Source organism: Nilaparvata lugens, chromosome 12 (assembly GCF_014356525.2).
Source record: "Nilaparvata lugens isolate BPH chromosome 12, ASM1435652v1, whole genome shotgun sequence".
Taxonomy (NCBI): Eukaryota; Metazoa; Arthropoda; class Insecta; order Hemiptera; family Delphacidae; genus Nilaparvata; species Nilaparvata lugens.
Window position 1 is genome coordinate 1,396,082 of NC_052515.1, and position 17,617 is coordinate 1,413,698.

Consider the following 17,617-nt stretch of genomic DNA (forward strand, 5'->3'; position numbering starts at 1 on the left):
TGAAAAAGTATATTTCTCAATGATCTAATAATGAATTTTCATAATAGAGATCAAATATTTTGTTAATTAATTATATTTCTTCATTATTGAAAAAAAAATCTAGTAACGTTGCACAGTCAGGACAGGATAGCACTATCTGCTTTGTCGAATGATAGACAAGGATAGCACCACCAAAGTCAATCAAATACAGCCATTATAACGTGGACCTCTCTGCAGTTCCGTGAGGAAAAGGAACATGTTCAGTAATCATCCACATCCTTTCTTGGAGGTGTTCCTGGGTCCGTTTCCTATTCCGTTTCGTGTTCCGAACAAGGATGGAAAAGCAGAAGATGTAGATAATGAGGAATGATAGGAATGCGCGCGCATGACCTTGTGCTCATCACAACCAATTGATGATAACAATCCTCTTGTCAGATTCATTTAAAACTGTCAGAATTAGTTAGGTTGGAAATGGTTGATGCTGTTTATGAGGAATACTGACTATAGTGAGGTCCACGTTATAATGGCAGTGTTTGATTAGCAATGGTATTGCTATCCTTGTCAATCATTCAACAAAGCGGATAGCGGATTGCTATCTCTTTCTCGCTTTGCTCTGTAGCCAGATAATCTTTTAATAATGTGGAATTGATAACTAAGTTATGCTATTCTAGCATAACTGATCATACCTGAAATTGATCAGTTGCGACCTGAAAACTCTGACACCAGACCTGAGCCAGCCAGGTCTCACGATATTATTATTATTACTAAGTAACAAAAATTCAATGTCAATTATTATGAAAATTCATTATCAAATAATTGATAAATATAATTTCTTGATTAATAAAATATGATTGATTATTTTGGACAAGAATGAACAGTTAATATTACATCAATAAACCTGTATCGACTACCGTGTATAGAAGGGGTACTTGTACCAAGAACTTTCAATGATTTACCCGATAATTGTGCTGAGTTTGTTAATATGCGCCTGTTGAAAAGAAATTTAAAAATTCGGTTGAATAATTACACTTTAGATGTAACATAATGTAACTCATTATTTATGTATTGCATTGCTGTAATTCATTCTGTTCTATTTTTTGTATGTAAGTTCAGGTTGACTATATATTAAAACACTCTTTAGATTTTTGAGAGCTGAGCCAACAATTAGAAAGAAAGAAAGAAAGAAAGGAATATGTATTGCCAAAATCATTAAACAAACTTTACAAATGTGAAAAATATAAAAATTTTCATATACACTACATTACAAAAACTTGAAAATATTAAAATATTTTCCATTTAAAAATCGATTATAATAATATATTATCATTGGCGTTACCAGCAAAACTAAGTAGTTTGAGCGATGGCAACGAGTAATCAGTCGGCTATAATTAGTGGCTTGAGATTCAGTCGAAAATAGAAAAAATATAATAAAGAAAAAAGTAACATATGGAATGTATGAAAAACTAGGAAAAAAATAAAATTTCAATCCGAAAAGAAGAAGTACTTAATTAATTAATATCATGATAATTTTAACTGTTAAGTAAATTCTGTAAGTAAATGTAACAGTGTAATAAACTGTGAATTTAACTGTTAAGTAAAAATAAAGTTCACTGATATATGTATAATTATATATTTTGAATTTACAATAGTACCTTGTCAAGCAGCCTCTTTGAGGTTCGCTTAAGGTAGCTTATTTATTCAATAAACGTTTTTCTATTTTATTCTATTCTAATTGACAAGACAGAGGATCGACAACGTTGTTCTCCTATCTTGCTCCCCTGCCGTTATAACGTGGACCACGCCATAGTGAACATATCAATCACGTAACAAGAACCCCGACATTTTTCCAACAAAAATCCAGCAATTCTATGAGATACCGCATTCCTGATAGGATGAAGCATCAATACTTTACATTCAACCAAATGCTGAATAGCTGACAGCTCCAAGTGAATATGACTCAAGCCATATTGCCTAAGCCGACATTCCTGAAATTCCGGGCAAACGCGGCAAAAAAATGTAGTTTGTCCTTGCGTAAGTGGCCCTACAGCTATAGTGAGATCCATGTTATGATGATAGTGGAGAAATATAGAGGAGCAGCGTTGCCGATCCTCTGTCTTGTCAATGCCTTCTACAGACGGTAGCTGATACAGGATTATTGATGTAATATTAACTGTTCATTCGTGTTTAAAATATAATCGATTATATTTTGATTTGTCAGGAAAATGTATTTTCTAATAACTAAATAACACATTTTCATGATTGAGATTTAATTGACGTCTGCGAAGCGAAGTGAGGTCTAAGATTCAAGTCGACGGTTTGGCATTTCTCTTAATGTTTAAATGCGAAACGCGGTAATAGATTTTCTTCAAATTTGACAGTTATGCTCCTTTTTTAATTGCGCGTCGACGTATATACAAGGTTTTTGGAAATTTTGCATTTCAAGGATAATATAAAATGAAAAAGGAGCCTCCTTCATACGCCAATATTATAGTAAAAATCAGACTATAGAATTATTCATCATAAATCAGCTGACAAGTGATTACACAGATGTGTGGAGAAGCCAGTCTATTGTTGTATTTCCATAAGGTCTATATAGTTTCAATCAGGTACTTGTGGATGAGAATACTGCGTGAGGTCTACTGTTCACAGAGCTACTAGTATATTAACCAGCTGAAATCATGAGTTAGCGCATGAAAGTCTGTCAGTGTGATAGCTTCCAAATATTCTCAGCTGATTTTATGAATGAATTAATGAAAAAACTATAGAATTATTCATCATAAATCAGCTGACAAGTGATTACACAGATGTGTGGAGAAGCCAGCCTATTGCTGTATTTCCATAAGGTCTATAGTTTCAATCACGGTACTTCTTCTATATACCGTGGTTTCAATCAGGTACTTGTGGATGAGAATACTGCGTGAGGTCTACTGTTCACAGAACTACTAGTATTTTGTTGATAAATTATATTTCTACATTGTTTGAAAACGATCCGGTTATGTTGCGGAGCTAGAAAGGGATAGTGCTATCTGCTTTGTCGAATGATAGACAAGGATAGCAACAACAATGTCGATCAAATACTGCCATTATAACATGGACCTCACTATAAGACGCTTTTACAGCCTTGAACTTCTTCAAATGCCTCAACGTTCAAATTTTTGTCAACAGACTTTCAAACTTTTATAACTTTCTTCAAAGAAAGTTGCTCTCGTCAGCAACAGAATGAAGACGACGCTTGACTGATAAAATCTTCAAATTTTCACATAAAAGTTGGGATATTTTTTGTCAACAAATTGATGAAGAAGCAAGTGTTGATAAGAAAGTTGTCCACCAGCTAAAAATTGACAGGGCCTGACTGAAGCCTCTATAATGAGGTCCTCGTTACTAGTAGTTCTGTGAACAGTAGACCTCACGCAGTATTCTCATCCACAAGTACCTGATTGAAACTATAGACCTTATGGAAATACATCAATAGACTGGCTTCTCCACACATCTGTGTAATCACTTGTCAGCTGATTTATGATAAATAATTCTATAGTCTGATTTTTACTCTAATATTGGCGTATGAAGGAGGCTCCTTTTTCCTTTATATTATCCTTGAAATGCAAAATTTCCAAAAACCTTGTATATACGTCGACGCGCAATTAAAAAAGGAACATACCTGTCAAATTTCATGAAAATCTATTACCGCGTTTCGCCGTAAATGCGCAACATATAAACATTTAAACATTAAGAGAAATGCCAAACCGTCGACTTGAATCTTAGACCTCACTTCGCTCGGTCAATAATGGCAGTATTTGATTAACATCGCTGTTGCTATCCTTGTCTAGCATTCGACAAAGCAGATAGCGCTATCCTTTCCCAGCTCCTTACTGTTTTGTTAGATCGTTTTCCAACAATATAGAAACATAACTAACTAAAGAAAATATTCGTTCTCAATTATGAAAATTTAATATTGAATCATTGAAAAATATACGCATAAACTATAATTGATTATTTAAACAAGAATGAACAGTCAATATTTTTGTATTAGAAAATTGAACATAAACTTCTCACAGTAGAATCATAACCTATTTTTTTAAACATTTCATTATCAAAATTTGGGAATAGAATAGTTTTGGGCCAAGCCTGTTGTTCCTTCCCAATTATATTTATATGATTCGTGATTGTATCCACAAATAAATAACTAAATAAATATTACATCAGATATACCGGTCTCAGCTATCCTCTATAGAAGGAAGATGCAAGGCTGAGAATCGACAACGCTGTTCTTCTATCTTTCTTCACTACCATTATAATAAATGGTGAACCCTCATTATAACAATTCTTGAAGAAGAGGATTATAATAAGAGAGAGCATTTCATGATATACTCGAGCCGCATTTACTATTCTCACAAATACAGTCTTCTCAATATTTCTATTGGTTGGAATTGCTAACTCATTCCCACAAAATGGAGTTTGAGATTTGTCATCGACCAATGGGAGTACTAGAACGAAGCTGCTCGCTTGTGATTGGTAGAAGAGTTGTTGAACATAGTTGGACGTGGTATTGTATTTGTCCGGTAGATGTAAGTTGATTCAATGATCTTGTATACTCTACAAAAATATTAATTTATTTGTTTTAGTTCATTGAATTTCTAAGATTGCTATATTTCTTGTAGCAAACACCGTTTTATATTGTAAGTTCAATTAATTGGACTCAATACTTTGAAACCTCAATCTTCGATTTGATTTCGAATCTACGTTGAACAATTTTGTTTTGTATTAATCTATTGTAGCATGATTTTGTATTAATTTGATGATAACCTCGACACATATTATATTATATAGTGAGGTATCATTTTGAAAACTTTGAATATTGTTACATTATTGAAAATGTATGAGAAAATGATATTCAATGTTCCTGAATTTATGAATTAACTCCTCTGAATGTGTCGTCCAACATCCAGAAAAATTATTAATTATTACACTGAAAAAAGTAGGGTACCGGTACGCTAGTTATTTGAAATTCCATTTTTTGAACAGTCTCAAAATTTTTGAACACAGATAACTAACAAAAATCTAAGGAATGCGTTGGCAACATTTTTCCACACAATAAATTTGTTAGTATTCTGTTGATAATTGAACGAGCAATTCTCCTTCCATCCTCTGTGAGTGATAACTCTCTTACTTATTCTTGTACATTACATACTCTCTCTCGCTCCCTCCTTCTCTCTCTCTCTCTCTCTCTCACTGTGTCTCTCTCCGCATTTGTTAGTAATATGTTGATAATTGAACGAAAAATGCATCTTCCATCCTCCAGTGAGTTACGACTCTCTCTCTCACACGCGCACACACCAGCACACTATGGTATGCCAGATGACCTTGACCAAGATCCTTGTTTTGTGTATTCACTATGAACACTATCCATAAAAAACTAAACGGCCCAGTTGCAAGCGAATATTTTAATGGCTGAAGACACGAGAAGTTTACGTTAAATTGTAAGTGTTGATGATTTTACAGTATTTAAAAGGAAAGCTGACTGTTTAAAATGAATCTCTTTACATAGAAATGCTCGTTACCATTATCATTACACTAGCAGGTAACCCGTGCTCCGCAAGGGTCTAATAAATAACTTGACCTACTGAAATCTTGAAGAATTTAAAATAGGCCTATAACCATCCTCGGTAAATTAGGAATCTATATCCAAAGTTTCAAGTTAAACAGTTGAGTAGTTGAGACGTGATGATGCGTCATTCGTGAACTTCCTATCCCGTACGTGTATAAGTCAATTCTTTACTTTATTATATTATAGATACATTATCGACACTTCCGGATATTCAACATCTTACATTATATTATAACACTCATATTTGTAACACTAACAGAATTTCAAATAGTGTGATATACTTTCCAGAAGACTTTATCATAGAGGAAAGATAAAATATAGCATAAGAAGATATCCTATGATATATGTATTTATGTATTTATGTATTTATTTATTCATATGAAAATACAATTCAGTATTTTCAAATTTATTCACCAATTGAGAATAATTCACCAATTATAGATCATTTATGAATGAATTCCAAGCCGATTTTTGTCAACTCAAACCGATTACTGTCGACTAATTTATCTATTTATCACATTGTGTACAAATACTTAACATGAGGAAATGCACAACAGGCTCATGCCCAAAACTGTCCCATTTCCAATTTATACTATACTGTCCAAATCAAAATGGTGGTTATGCCACTTTCACTTTTCAAAATACAATTTACGCTCTTCAATACTCAGATAAACGAGCAAATTTTGAATCAAATAGATACTATTAGAGCCTAGAATCAAAAAATCTAGAACAGTCTATGAAAAAATCTAATACCTATCATTACTGTTTTGTTGGGTTGAGAGTGAAAAATGAACGGCAAAAATGGTGGAAAAACGGCACAGTATGAGAGATTAATAGCGTCACATAGCTTCACCGAAAACAACTAACTACTAGGATTATTAGCAATATTGTCATTTAATGTAAATTGCCAGTATATATTGTAACATACATGATTAAAGAACTCTAATCTAATCTAATCTCTCTTCTCTCTCACAATCTCTCTAAGGTGGTGTTGCAGAGAGGACCTGGAGACCTAACTCCGCCCTAATAAAGGCAAATAATCAATCAGTATCTCTCTCTTTCTCCCTCAATCTCTCTCTTGCCTACAACACTTCTAACATTTTCAAGTGTGATAAAATAAAGGCAATCATCTATCTATCTATTCTCCTATCTATCTATTTCTTATTGTAACATACATAAATAAAGAACTCCAATCTAATCTCATCCTCGCTCTCTCTTTACATATATGGGGGTTCCAATTGCATATAACATTCCAAAGATATATACACATTCAAGGGTTCCATGACACATACAAAACATTCCTGAAATAAGTCCAGCCTGAGATTAGCAGTGGATGATCCACACAAAATGCAACAAATTTCGAAAACTAAACTCCGTCATATATATAGAACAGCATTGATGTTATTTATAAATATAATGCTGACAGTTTGAGGTGAACCTTACTATAGTGTAGTCACGTGATCACTACACACCCACACACGCACGCACCAACACAAGCACACGCTCATACCAACAGACAGCGTGGCGACAGTCTATTTCCGTCATTCCATACTATTCTTCTTCTCCTCTTACTTCTCCTCATCCTACAGCTCCTCCTCATCCACCTTCTTCTTCCTCTTCACCATCCCTTCCTACAGCTCCACCTCCTCCTCATCCTCCTCCTTCTCTTTTCACTCCTATTCATCCTACTCTTCCTTCATACTCTTATTCTCCTACTTCTTCATTATCATTATCATCAACATCTTCATCTTCTTCTACTGCTACTGCTTCTTCTTCTTCTTCTTCTTCTTCTTCTCCACCTCTTCCCTGCTCCTCTTTCTCCTACTCCTCCTCTTCTCTTCCACTCCTATTCATCCTTCATACTTTTTTAGCCTAATTCTTCATTATTGTCATCATCATCATCTTCTTATTCTACTGCTTCTTCTTCTTCTTCTTCTTCTTTTCTTCTTCTTCTTCTTCTTTTCTTCTTCACCTTCTACTCTTCCTCCTCATCGCCATCTTCTGCCTTCTCTTGACCAAACTAGGAACGAACACAAGGGCATCTTTCACTATATAGAAATGATATGTATTATATTTAGGAAAAATCTTCTTTTTACTTTTCTCCTTATCTACCGTACTTCTTATCTCCTTTTCGATATATCCTCGTCTTTACTCTAGTGAGGTCCACGTTATAATGGCAAAGGAGAAAGATAGGAGAACAGTATTGCCGATTCTCTACCTTGCCACTGCTATCTATAGACGATAGCTGATACCGGTATATCTGAAGTGATACCAACTGTTCAATCTTGTTAGAAATAATCAATAATATTCTGTTAGTCAAATATTGCCATTATAACGTGGACCTAATCATAGCAATTAAATCAATCACATCTACTTCAGTACTTTATCAAACTTGAATTGAAAATGAGACAAAATAAAATTAATAAATCGAATAAATGGAATGAATTGAATGCTATATCAACACCCCAAAGATATCAATTCAAAGAGCTATTATACTTCAGTCGCTGGAAAATCATTTTATTGGTCTCTAACTTATTAAAAGATAGGCCGATCCTATCTGTAACAATATCAGCTTTGTCACTGTAATTAAAAATCTAGGATTGTGTTTCTTCCAACTATAATTTCCCATTTTCTGCTCGAATTTAATCAGGACAACAAACACCGTCAAAATAAAAACCGAATTTGGTGGCCAATTGTATACTATAGAGAGGTCCACGTTATGACAGTATTTGATTACTATTGGTGTTGTTATCCTTGTCTATCATTCGACAAAGCAGATAGCGCTATCACTTTCCAGCTACGAAACATTGCCAGATTGTTTTTCAACAATTAATTAACAAAATATTTTATTTCAATTATGAAAATGTATTATGTAATTGTTGAATAAAATGTAATTGATGATTTCAAATAAGAATTGACAGTCAATATATCGACAATATTACCATAGAGAAACAATAGCGTGAGTAGATATCCCATGCTATAGGGCATTTATGTCGCAACTTTTACTGTTATCCCAAGCCGATTACTGTCGATTATTGTTGATTTTTACTGTTTTGACCGGGTAAGAGGGTATGAACGGCACAATATGAGAGACTACCAGCGTCATAAAGCTTCACGGGAAAGAACTACGTAGGCTATCGGCTTGAGATAACAGAAAACGTTGCGACATAAACGCCCTATTCCATGGGATATCTACTTATGCTATTGTTTCTCTATGATATTACTTAAATTGACATTAGATATACCGATATCAACTATCCTCTATAGAAGACAGTGGCAAGGCAGAGAATTGGCAACGCTGTCTCCTGTCTTTCTCCACTACATTATAACTTGGACCTTACTATACCAAAGTTTTTTCAGATTGGTTTGTTTTTTCAGATTGATTTCTACATTTCGATGCAGGTAAAGACTAGAAAAAATTGAAAAGGAGATGCGGGAGGTTGGAAATAGTTATTTGTGCAACTAGTGCGCAAAGTGACAGTTTGCTGCATCGAAAGAAACGTTTACGCCCGAGCCGTAGGCGAGGGCGGAATGGTTTCTTGAGTGCAGCAAACGAACTTGCGCACGTATTTCACATTAAATTTTTCCTACAGTTACCATTGAATATGAAAAGTGGGTAATTATGGGTAAAATTGCCTGAATAATGTAGCAGTGTTTGAATGGCGGGGGGCAGCTGTGTGGTGGTGCTGTGGTGGCACTGTGCTGTCGTTGTCCTGGTTATAATATCTACTTAATAATTAGCGCGTTGTGCTTCGTTGCACCTCTGCTCACTATAGCAGCCACAGCAGTCACTGTTACCAACTTAATTTTGATTTTGCTGCACTGGTGCTCCATATAACCTACTAACTATTTTGCGTTGTCATGCTGCAAATCTGGAGTACGCAAAGTACTCACTTTGCGCACTAGTGCGGAAAAGTGATTCTTTGCAGCCTGCAATCAGTGCACAAATGGTCACTTTTCAGGGTATCTGTAGGAAAAGAGTTTTTTCCTACAGATACCCTTGAAAGTGACCATTTGTGCACTGATTGCAGGCTGCAAAGAATCACTTTTCCGCACTAGTGCGCAAAGTGAGTACTTTGCGTACTCCAGATTTGCAGCATGACAACGCAAAATAGTTAGTAGGTTATATGGAGCACCAGTGCAGCAAAATCAAAATGAAGTTGGTAACAGTGACTGCTGTGGCTGCTATAGTGAGCAGAGGTGCAACAAGCACAACGCGCTAATTATTAATTAGATATTATAATGGAGGACAACGACAGCACAGTGCCACCACAGCACACACCACACAGCTGCCCCCCGCCATTCAAACACTACTACATTATTCAGGCAATTTTACCATAATTACCCACTTTTCATATTCAATGGTAACTGTAGGAAAAATTAATGTGAAATACGTGCGCAAAGTTCGTTTGCTGCACTCAAGAAACCATCCGCCCTCGCCTACGGCTCGGGCGTAAACGTTTCTTTCGATGCAGCAAACTGTCACTTTGCGCACTAGTTGCACAAATAACTAATAACGAAAACCTCACTATATCAATCCATAGAGAAGAGGATTATGACATCATTGAAAATCAAGTCACAATAAAATAAAGAAGTGTCTCAGAAATGGTTTCAGATTATGTCGAGTACTAATTCCGTGAACGTGCCGTATCTTTCAGGACATTGATAAAGCTTCCATTAATGTCGATAGCAGTATGATATCACAATATTCATGACGAATGGAGCAGATCACATTTGACACTTTACAGCATAGTGTTATCAGAAATCATCTCAAATTAGCGAATGAACATTTTTATACTGAGTGACTCACTCACTATTTTTTCATCAAATATTACTCATTTTTAGTATTGAATGATTCGAATGGACATAACATTTGAAAGATTATGTTCTAAATGTAGCAAAATCTTTTCGTTAGAAGCTACTTTATTAGTCAAGCCAAATCAACAAATTTTATTCCACATTTGTAGTTTAATTAGTAGAGAAAATTAATGAAAATGGTTTCCAATAACACAATCTTGCTTGATTGCACAGAGAGAAAGGAGAAGTATCTAATGAAATTTATTTTTTCAAGTTTCTATTTTATCAAATACCTATTACTCATTTATAGTATTAAATGTTTCCAATGGACATAAAATTTGAAAGATTATGTTCTAAACGTGCAAAATCTTTTAGTTAGAAGCTACTTTATTAGTCAAGCCAAATCAACAATCTTTAGTCCACCTTTGTAGTTTAACTAGCAGTGAAAATTAATAAAAACTAGTTCCAATAACAATTTTGCTTGATTGCACAAAGAGAAAGGAGAAGTATTTTATGAAAATAAAAAATTCCACTTACTAAATTCAACATAAGTGTTATGAGAGAAAAATGTGGTTTAGTAAGAGAAATTGCTGTATTAGCCTAATGTTTTGTGAAACACGTTTGAAATATCGTTTAGAAAAACTATTCGTGAAAAATATGCAACCGTAGGCTTCATATACTGCAGTTTAATTTGTTGTTTAAATTTGAATTTAAATCTTGTATTCATCAAAACCTCTCTCGTATTAGAATATTTATCATTAGTGTTGGAAACAGTATTATTATGTGAATCGATATGTTATTCATTATTTTTTTAGGTCATGATTTCCATTGGATAAGTCAATAAATTAAAGGAAACGAAACGTTATAATTTCTCAAACTTTTGTACCTATATGCCTAATAGAAATTGAAGAAGTTTTGGGCAATAGCCTGTTTTTTTCGATCATTATATTGTTTATGCTAACCAAATAAATAAATAAATAGAAGTACTGCTAAAGCTCAATTTTTAAGACAGTAAATTGTTTATATAGAATGTTATTACTTGTTCATGACAAGTAAATAAATATTAATTACAAATCAAATATAGAATAAATTAATTTGTCAAGACCCAAAGCTCTTTCGCTTACACTCGGCATAGAAAATAAACCACAAGTTCACTCAGATATCTATTATGATATTATGACATGGGTACAGAATAGAATGCTTCAATTAAAAATAAAATAATTACAGGGTCAAGTTCCTAAAATAAAGGGACACACAATAAGCTTCGGTTGACGTGTAAGGTTCTTTGAACCTTTGGATCTATGAATCCGTCCCTTCAAAAACATAAACAAGTTCCTAAAACTGAGTTCAAAACACATCCATAACTGAATCAAACAGTCTAAGCAAATCCTAATCAGTAGATTATTTTAAAACTCCGGTTACATCCCACATATTTACAGAGTTTTGAGATTAAACAATCCACTCGAGAATATATTGGAATGCAGTCTTATCAATAAACCAACAACATATTATGAATTATGTATTTATTTATAGACTGGCACTAGAGTACTTCAGTTTAAATAGAATATTGAGTGATTAAGGAAAGGAATTTCTGATAAGATTTTTCATTCCACTTTTTCATTGTAGTGTTTTTATTTTGTACGCTGTTATTTTCTGCATGATTCTGTTGATCATATCGTCTATTTTTCAATTAAACTAAATCCTCAGTAACTTAATTAATCCTCAGTAAGGACATACTCTATAAATACAAATCTATTTCACTTTTTATGAGGAACCCGAACAGCTAGTTAACTATTATTCAAAAACCTAAACTGTAGTGTCGTCATATTCTTTATTCTTTATTGATTCATACAAGTACATCATCGAAAATTATAGGGAGAGAAAAAATAAGGTAACCTTCTCCTATTATCCTCTCCCAAATTTAGATAAGATTACACATAGAATTAGTACAAATTACGTTAAGTTTTGTAGTTGTTCACTTCGCAAACTTTTTAGTTCTTAGTTTGAAAAGAACCTATCAATATAGGCTAAATAATCATAATAAGACAGGCAACTTTATCAGTGAATTCAAATGAAGGTTAGAAAATTGAAGGAGTACTACACAAGTAAAAGGATTTCTTCCTTTGTCTACTAGACAAAGATATACTGTAAAGGATCTATTTAAAGTAATCAACTAGTAAATTATGATTCACAATGTTAATAGACAAATTGAGGCATCGAGAAGCCAAGGGAGGTATGTGACGTTATGATATTATTATCAACTAGTAAATTATGATTCACAATGAAATTAGACAAATTATAGTGAAGAAAGTATTGATCTATTGAAACAGCCAATACTGCAATATGATTAATTACTTCTATGAAAGGCTGCACATAGGGATAATCACTTCTGAATAATTGCTAGATGAGTTAATTAGATCATTATGAAGATTGTTTCCTTTATTAATTGTACACTATTAGAAAATGCATTCATTCTGTTGATTAAGATAATTAATATGGAATTATACATTCATGAATAGCATATTATTCAATTACAAATTAGATTATATATAGAATGTGGTCTTTGTGAATAAAACGTGTTCTATCGTCTGGTACCCTGGTATTTACCGTATCTTTTTTAATACCGTATATTCCAAACCCTCTCTCTCTACTAGTCAGAATTTAATTTTTTGCTTAAAGAGCTTTTTTTAAATGCTAAGCAACTTAGCATTATCTCAGTTTTTCATTTTTTTTTTCAAATCACTTGCCGGTATTTCAGCTTAATTTCTATATATTTATCAATCTTCAGCATTATCCGTAATTGATCTAGATATAAAACTTTCAATAATTATTCAAATCTCATCGTGTCCATACTACTTTTATTATTCTATTGGTGTGACAAGACAAGAGACTGTATCTAATGACAGTTTTTTATAAGAAAAAACTCATCAAAGATTTTCTTAGTCTTATTTTTAGGTTATCTCCGGTCACCATATTGTCCAAAGGATTTTTTAACAATTGTTCACAGTTTGAATCTTACATCACATACACAAAGATAGCAAACTCTTCAAATTCATGTAAAAAATTGGGTTCTTGAGAGGTCATGGAGAAAATTTACTTGATTGAGATAGATGCTTTCTTCATTTTATGAGGAAATAATAGTTCAAAGTGAAGGAGATGATAATTAAAGTTTCATATATTTGTTCTGAAAAGAATTATTCAACAAAATTGAGTTAGTTTGCATTATTTTCTGATAAAATCGACTCAGTACTTTTGGTTGAACAGTCAAAAGAATGCTTTTCTGTACTCTCAAAAGCTTGTAACACTAGTGTTAAGCTAGGTGATTTGGGTAAACTAGCCTGCATTCCTGAATATTTTGAAATATCCAATCTGTTTATTTGTCGAAATTCACGTTTGGTCAGCAATAACGAAAATATTTTGTTCAATGCCACAACTGGCATTTCATTAGGGACAAAATTACTGTAGCTCGCGTGTTTTCGTGAAGATAGCAGCACTGGCTCAAAATATTTAGATCACTCACAGTAGGTTATATTTTTCATTTTTCACAAAATAAAATGCACTGATAGGTTGGAAAATCACAGAAAATCACTGGAACACTTAATTTAGGTGGCGGTTTTATCTGTCCGGTGGATTTCAGAGAGAAATTAAAAAATTGTGGAAGTAAACATAGAAGGAATGCAGGAGTTGTTGAGGCTCCATAGGGTGAATTGCCCTTACCTGTCTCTGGGGTCGATCCATGTAGTTTTCTTGCTGTTATGATCGATAAAATACACTTTTCCATCGTAATCGCGTGCGAAATCCCATCCCTCGGGCAAAGGTATTTCACCATTTCTTCTCCTGGGCATATTTCACTACTTAAATCCATCCAAAACTATAGCGACTGGCACACACTAGCTAGCTCACTCCGCCATATTGGATTCTAGTCATTATCATGAACGGCGTGACATCACTTGCCCCAACAGCCAATCACCGTTCAGATGCCTCAGCAAAGGAATGCGGCAATACCATATCATTGAATGCCATATTAATTTAGCTTATACATCTATTTCTTGGCGCAAATAGTTGAAACCAACAATGACGTTTTCGCATATTAAATGCATTTTTCTCTGAACGCGTTACTGAAATATTTCTAGAGCAACGCACCGTGTGGACTGTGGAGTTCTAGACTAAACAGTTTATGATTGCGTCAGGAAGTGAACTGTGTACTATTCTGAATTAGAGTTCAATGTAAAAAATGTGAAGATAATGGTTAGGTTTGAGCTCTAGAATAGAATATTATTATTCGCATTTTTCCTATTGAAACATACAAGCTCATAAGCTGGATTATTAAGCTCTCTGAAAACAGTGTATTCTGAATAAGATTTCAATGTAAAAAAAATGAGGAAATAATGTTGAGATTTCAGTTCTACTGTTCTATCTACTTTATTGTAGATAAAACTCTACATCAGCTGAATTAAGTTCTACTTGACAGAAAGGTTTATTCGAAAAATAATATACTACATTGGAATTTTAACAACGACAACCCTTCACTATGACCCAAATAATAAAGAATTTATCAACAAAAGCAGCCTTTAGAAATATTTTTCTGTGTTCTTTATTAGTTTCAAAAAATCAATTTGTGTATTATTAAATAATAATTTACTTGGAAATCAATCAGAGTTGAAGCTGTCATGTTCGTACAGACTTATGCGCCTCGAACACGTGCATTTCACCTTTTATCAGCTGATATGCTATACCGGTACTTATGATATCTGTATCTTACAGTTTCTGTACAAATACAGAAGTATGATAAGCATATCATCAGGTGATATAAAGTGGAATAAGCGTGTTTGTGGCATATAAGTCTGTATGAACCTTACTAAGAACAAATATATTTGAGCTACAGTACTCATTTATATATAGAAGTTAGAAAAGTATCCAAGTGAAAACGAAATATATATAGGCCTACCCACATTCAACTACCTCATTCTCTTTGTGAACACTAGCCCTATATGTTTAGGCTACCTATATTTATTTATAGTATATTATACTATATAAGTATAAAGCACTTTATGTGCTATCATATAGCCAATCAGTTACATTATACTGTACTTATTTCTTGATAGATGAGTAGTGATCTCAATAGGTCTAATACATGGTGCTTTGAAGAATCTTGAATGAAAAAGACTAAGAAATTGTCAAAAAACCACTGATTTATTGATAATAAGAAAGACCGGTTTCGGTTATTACACCATTGTCAATCTCTGATAAACTGTATGTTTGCAGAAGGAGTTTCTCAGAGTTATAAGGAGTTTATCAGAGATTGACAATGGTGTAATAACCGAAACCGGTCTTTCTTATTATCAATAAATCAGTGGTTTTTTGACAATTTCTTAGTATTTTTCATTCAATATGAATAATTAGGTACCACAATATCAACTTCTCAACTACACAAAAACTTTGAAGAATCAACAGTTATATAACTAAAATGTACAAACATGCATAATTAGCTATACAAAATGTTGATATGTGTTTATTTCAAGTATGCATAACTGTATAAAATCCTGTTCAAAAGAAACCAGTCTAATATTTTTCTTTATAAAATTGTTTTTATCATAGGAAACATTGTTTATAGGCCTACTCAAGAAATGATTATAAGTTAGTATACCTAGTTACATATATCACTAATGAAAACCAATTTTTTATATGCTTCTAGTGTTTTTTTTAATTTGTAATTGCACAATTACAGCTCAAGGAACTTTACTTGGATGAGGATAAAATTGCAAGTTTAATAAGATAAAGAAAACAGCAAACATACAAGCACACATAATTGAATGAATTGTTAATTGATGTGATGAATGATGCTTCAACCTGAGCTCCATAATTATTTTTAAACAACTTTAATATTGGTCAACATGCTTGAGCCATCCCTTTTGTGAATCAATTATATGCCCCCAATTGCATTGAATCTACTGTAGATAATATTATGTGTGTATTCACCAGTGAGTATAGAAATAAAGAATGTATAATACCGTATTATATTTTATACTCACTAGTATTCAAGATCGTGGGAGTTCTTTTAAAAACAATTAGGTGGCAGAAAAAGCACAATAGCCTACCGCCCGTATGAAAAAATCACTTTTTTCTATCGTAGAGTAGATTGTTATTCTTTTTTTGTATAGTCAATAGCATACATAGTTTTTTCTCACTTTATTTCTTGTGAGCTGTTGACAAATTGAATTAAATGTGTTATGAAAATATTAACTTGACTCCAAGAACTTTTTCTTATTCCTGATAATAATTACTCAATCACTCATAATCTCTATTACTATATTACTACATTATTACTCTAATTATTACTATTACATTACTATTATTACTATTAATCATCTATAAGATCAAGAATAGTGTATAGACAATAGAGCTATATACTATCCTTGATATAAGATATAAACCATAATAAATTACTCATGATACACCTAGAGATTATTTTATTTTTCAATTTAGTGACAATTGAGTAGATCCACCTATATGATTCTCCTTGAAAAAGGTCAAGTCAATATTGTAATTTTCTCTTGTTGGAAAACTACTGACTTATATTATAATATGAAGGAAATAGAAGTCTAACACTGTATCGACAACAAACTATACAAATGATATAATATTATAATTTGAAACATTAAATATATTTCATATAGAATATTACTCATGTTTTGTTATCATTGTTTCCATTTAGAATAGTGACATTTCATACATCACTGGAGCTCTGCTATGTGGTTATATTATGTGAAATTATAGAATAAATATGAAGGAAATATAAGTCTAACACTGTATCCACAACTATTCAAATGATATAAAAACATTAAATATATTTCATATGGAATATTATTCATGTTTTTTATCATTGTTTCCATTTAAAATAGCTGTGCCATTTCATACATCACTGGAGCTCTGCTCTACTATTTGGTTATATTATGTGAAATTATAGAATAAATATGTAACTACCGGTATACATTTTGATATGACTGCAATGAGCCTTGAAAACACGTCTTGTAAGTGTCATACATGAATCCATTAATCCATCTATAATCTTTTATTTTTTTGAGTTGCAAAATAAATCGTAAAATTGTGAAATTATTGTTCCGAGTAAGTTTGTTGGTTGTGTAAAGTAACTTATCTTCATGATTTGAATATCTGAATATATTATAAAAAATTATTGAGGATTCAAAAATTTTATAGTGACACCCACATGAAAGG

At 32.8% G+C, this 17,617-nt stretch overlaps 1 protein-coding gene across 1 annotated transcript in view; it reads right to left on the bottom strand.

Annotated features, from left to right (window-relative positions):
- Positions 1 to 14,334, bottom strand: part of LOC111045396 (protein kibra) — a 75,464-nt gene extending 61,130 nt beyond the window's left edge. The window contains exon 1 of the mRNA XM_039438625.1: positions 14,099 to 14,334. Within this exon, the coding sequence (XP_039294559.1) occupies positions 14,099 to 14,226 (128 nt within the window). The 5' untranslated portion in view covers positions 14,227 to 14,334. The remainder of the gene's footprint in view (positions 1 to 14,098) is intronic.
- Positions 14,335 to 17,617: the final 3,283 nt, after the last annotated feature.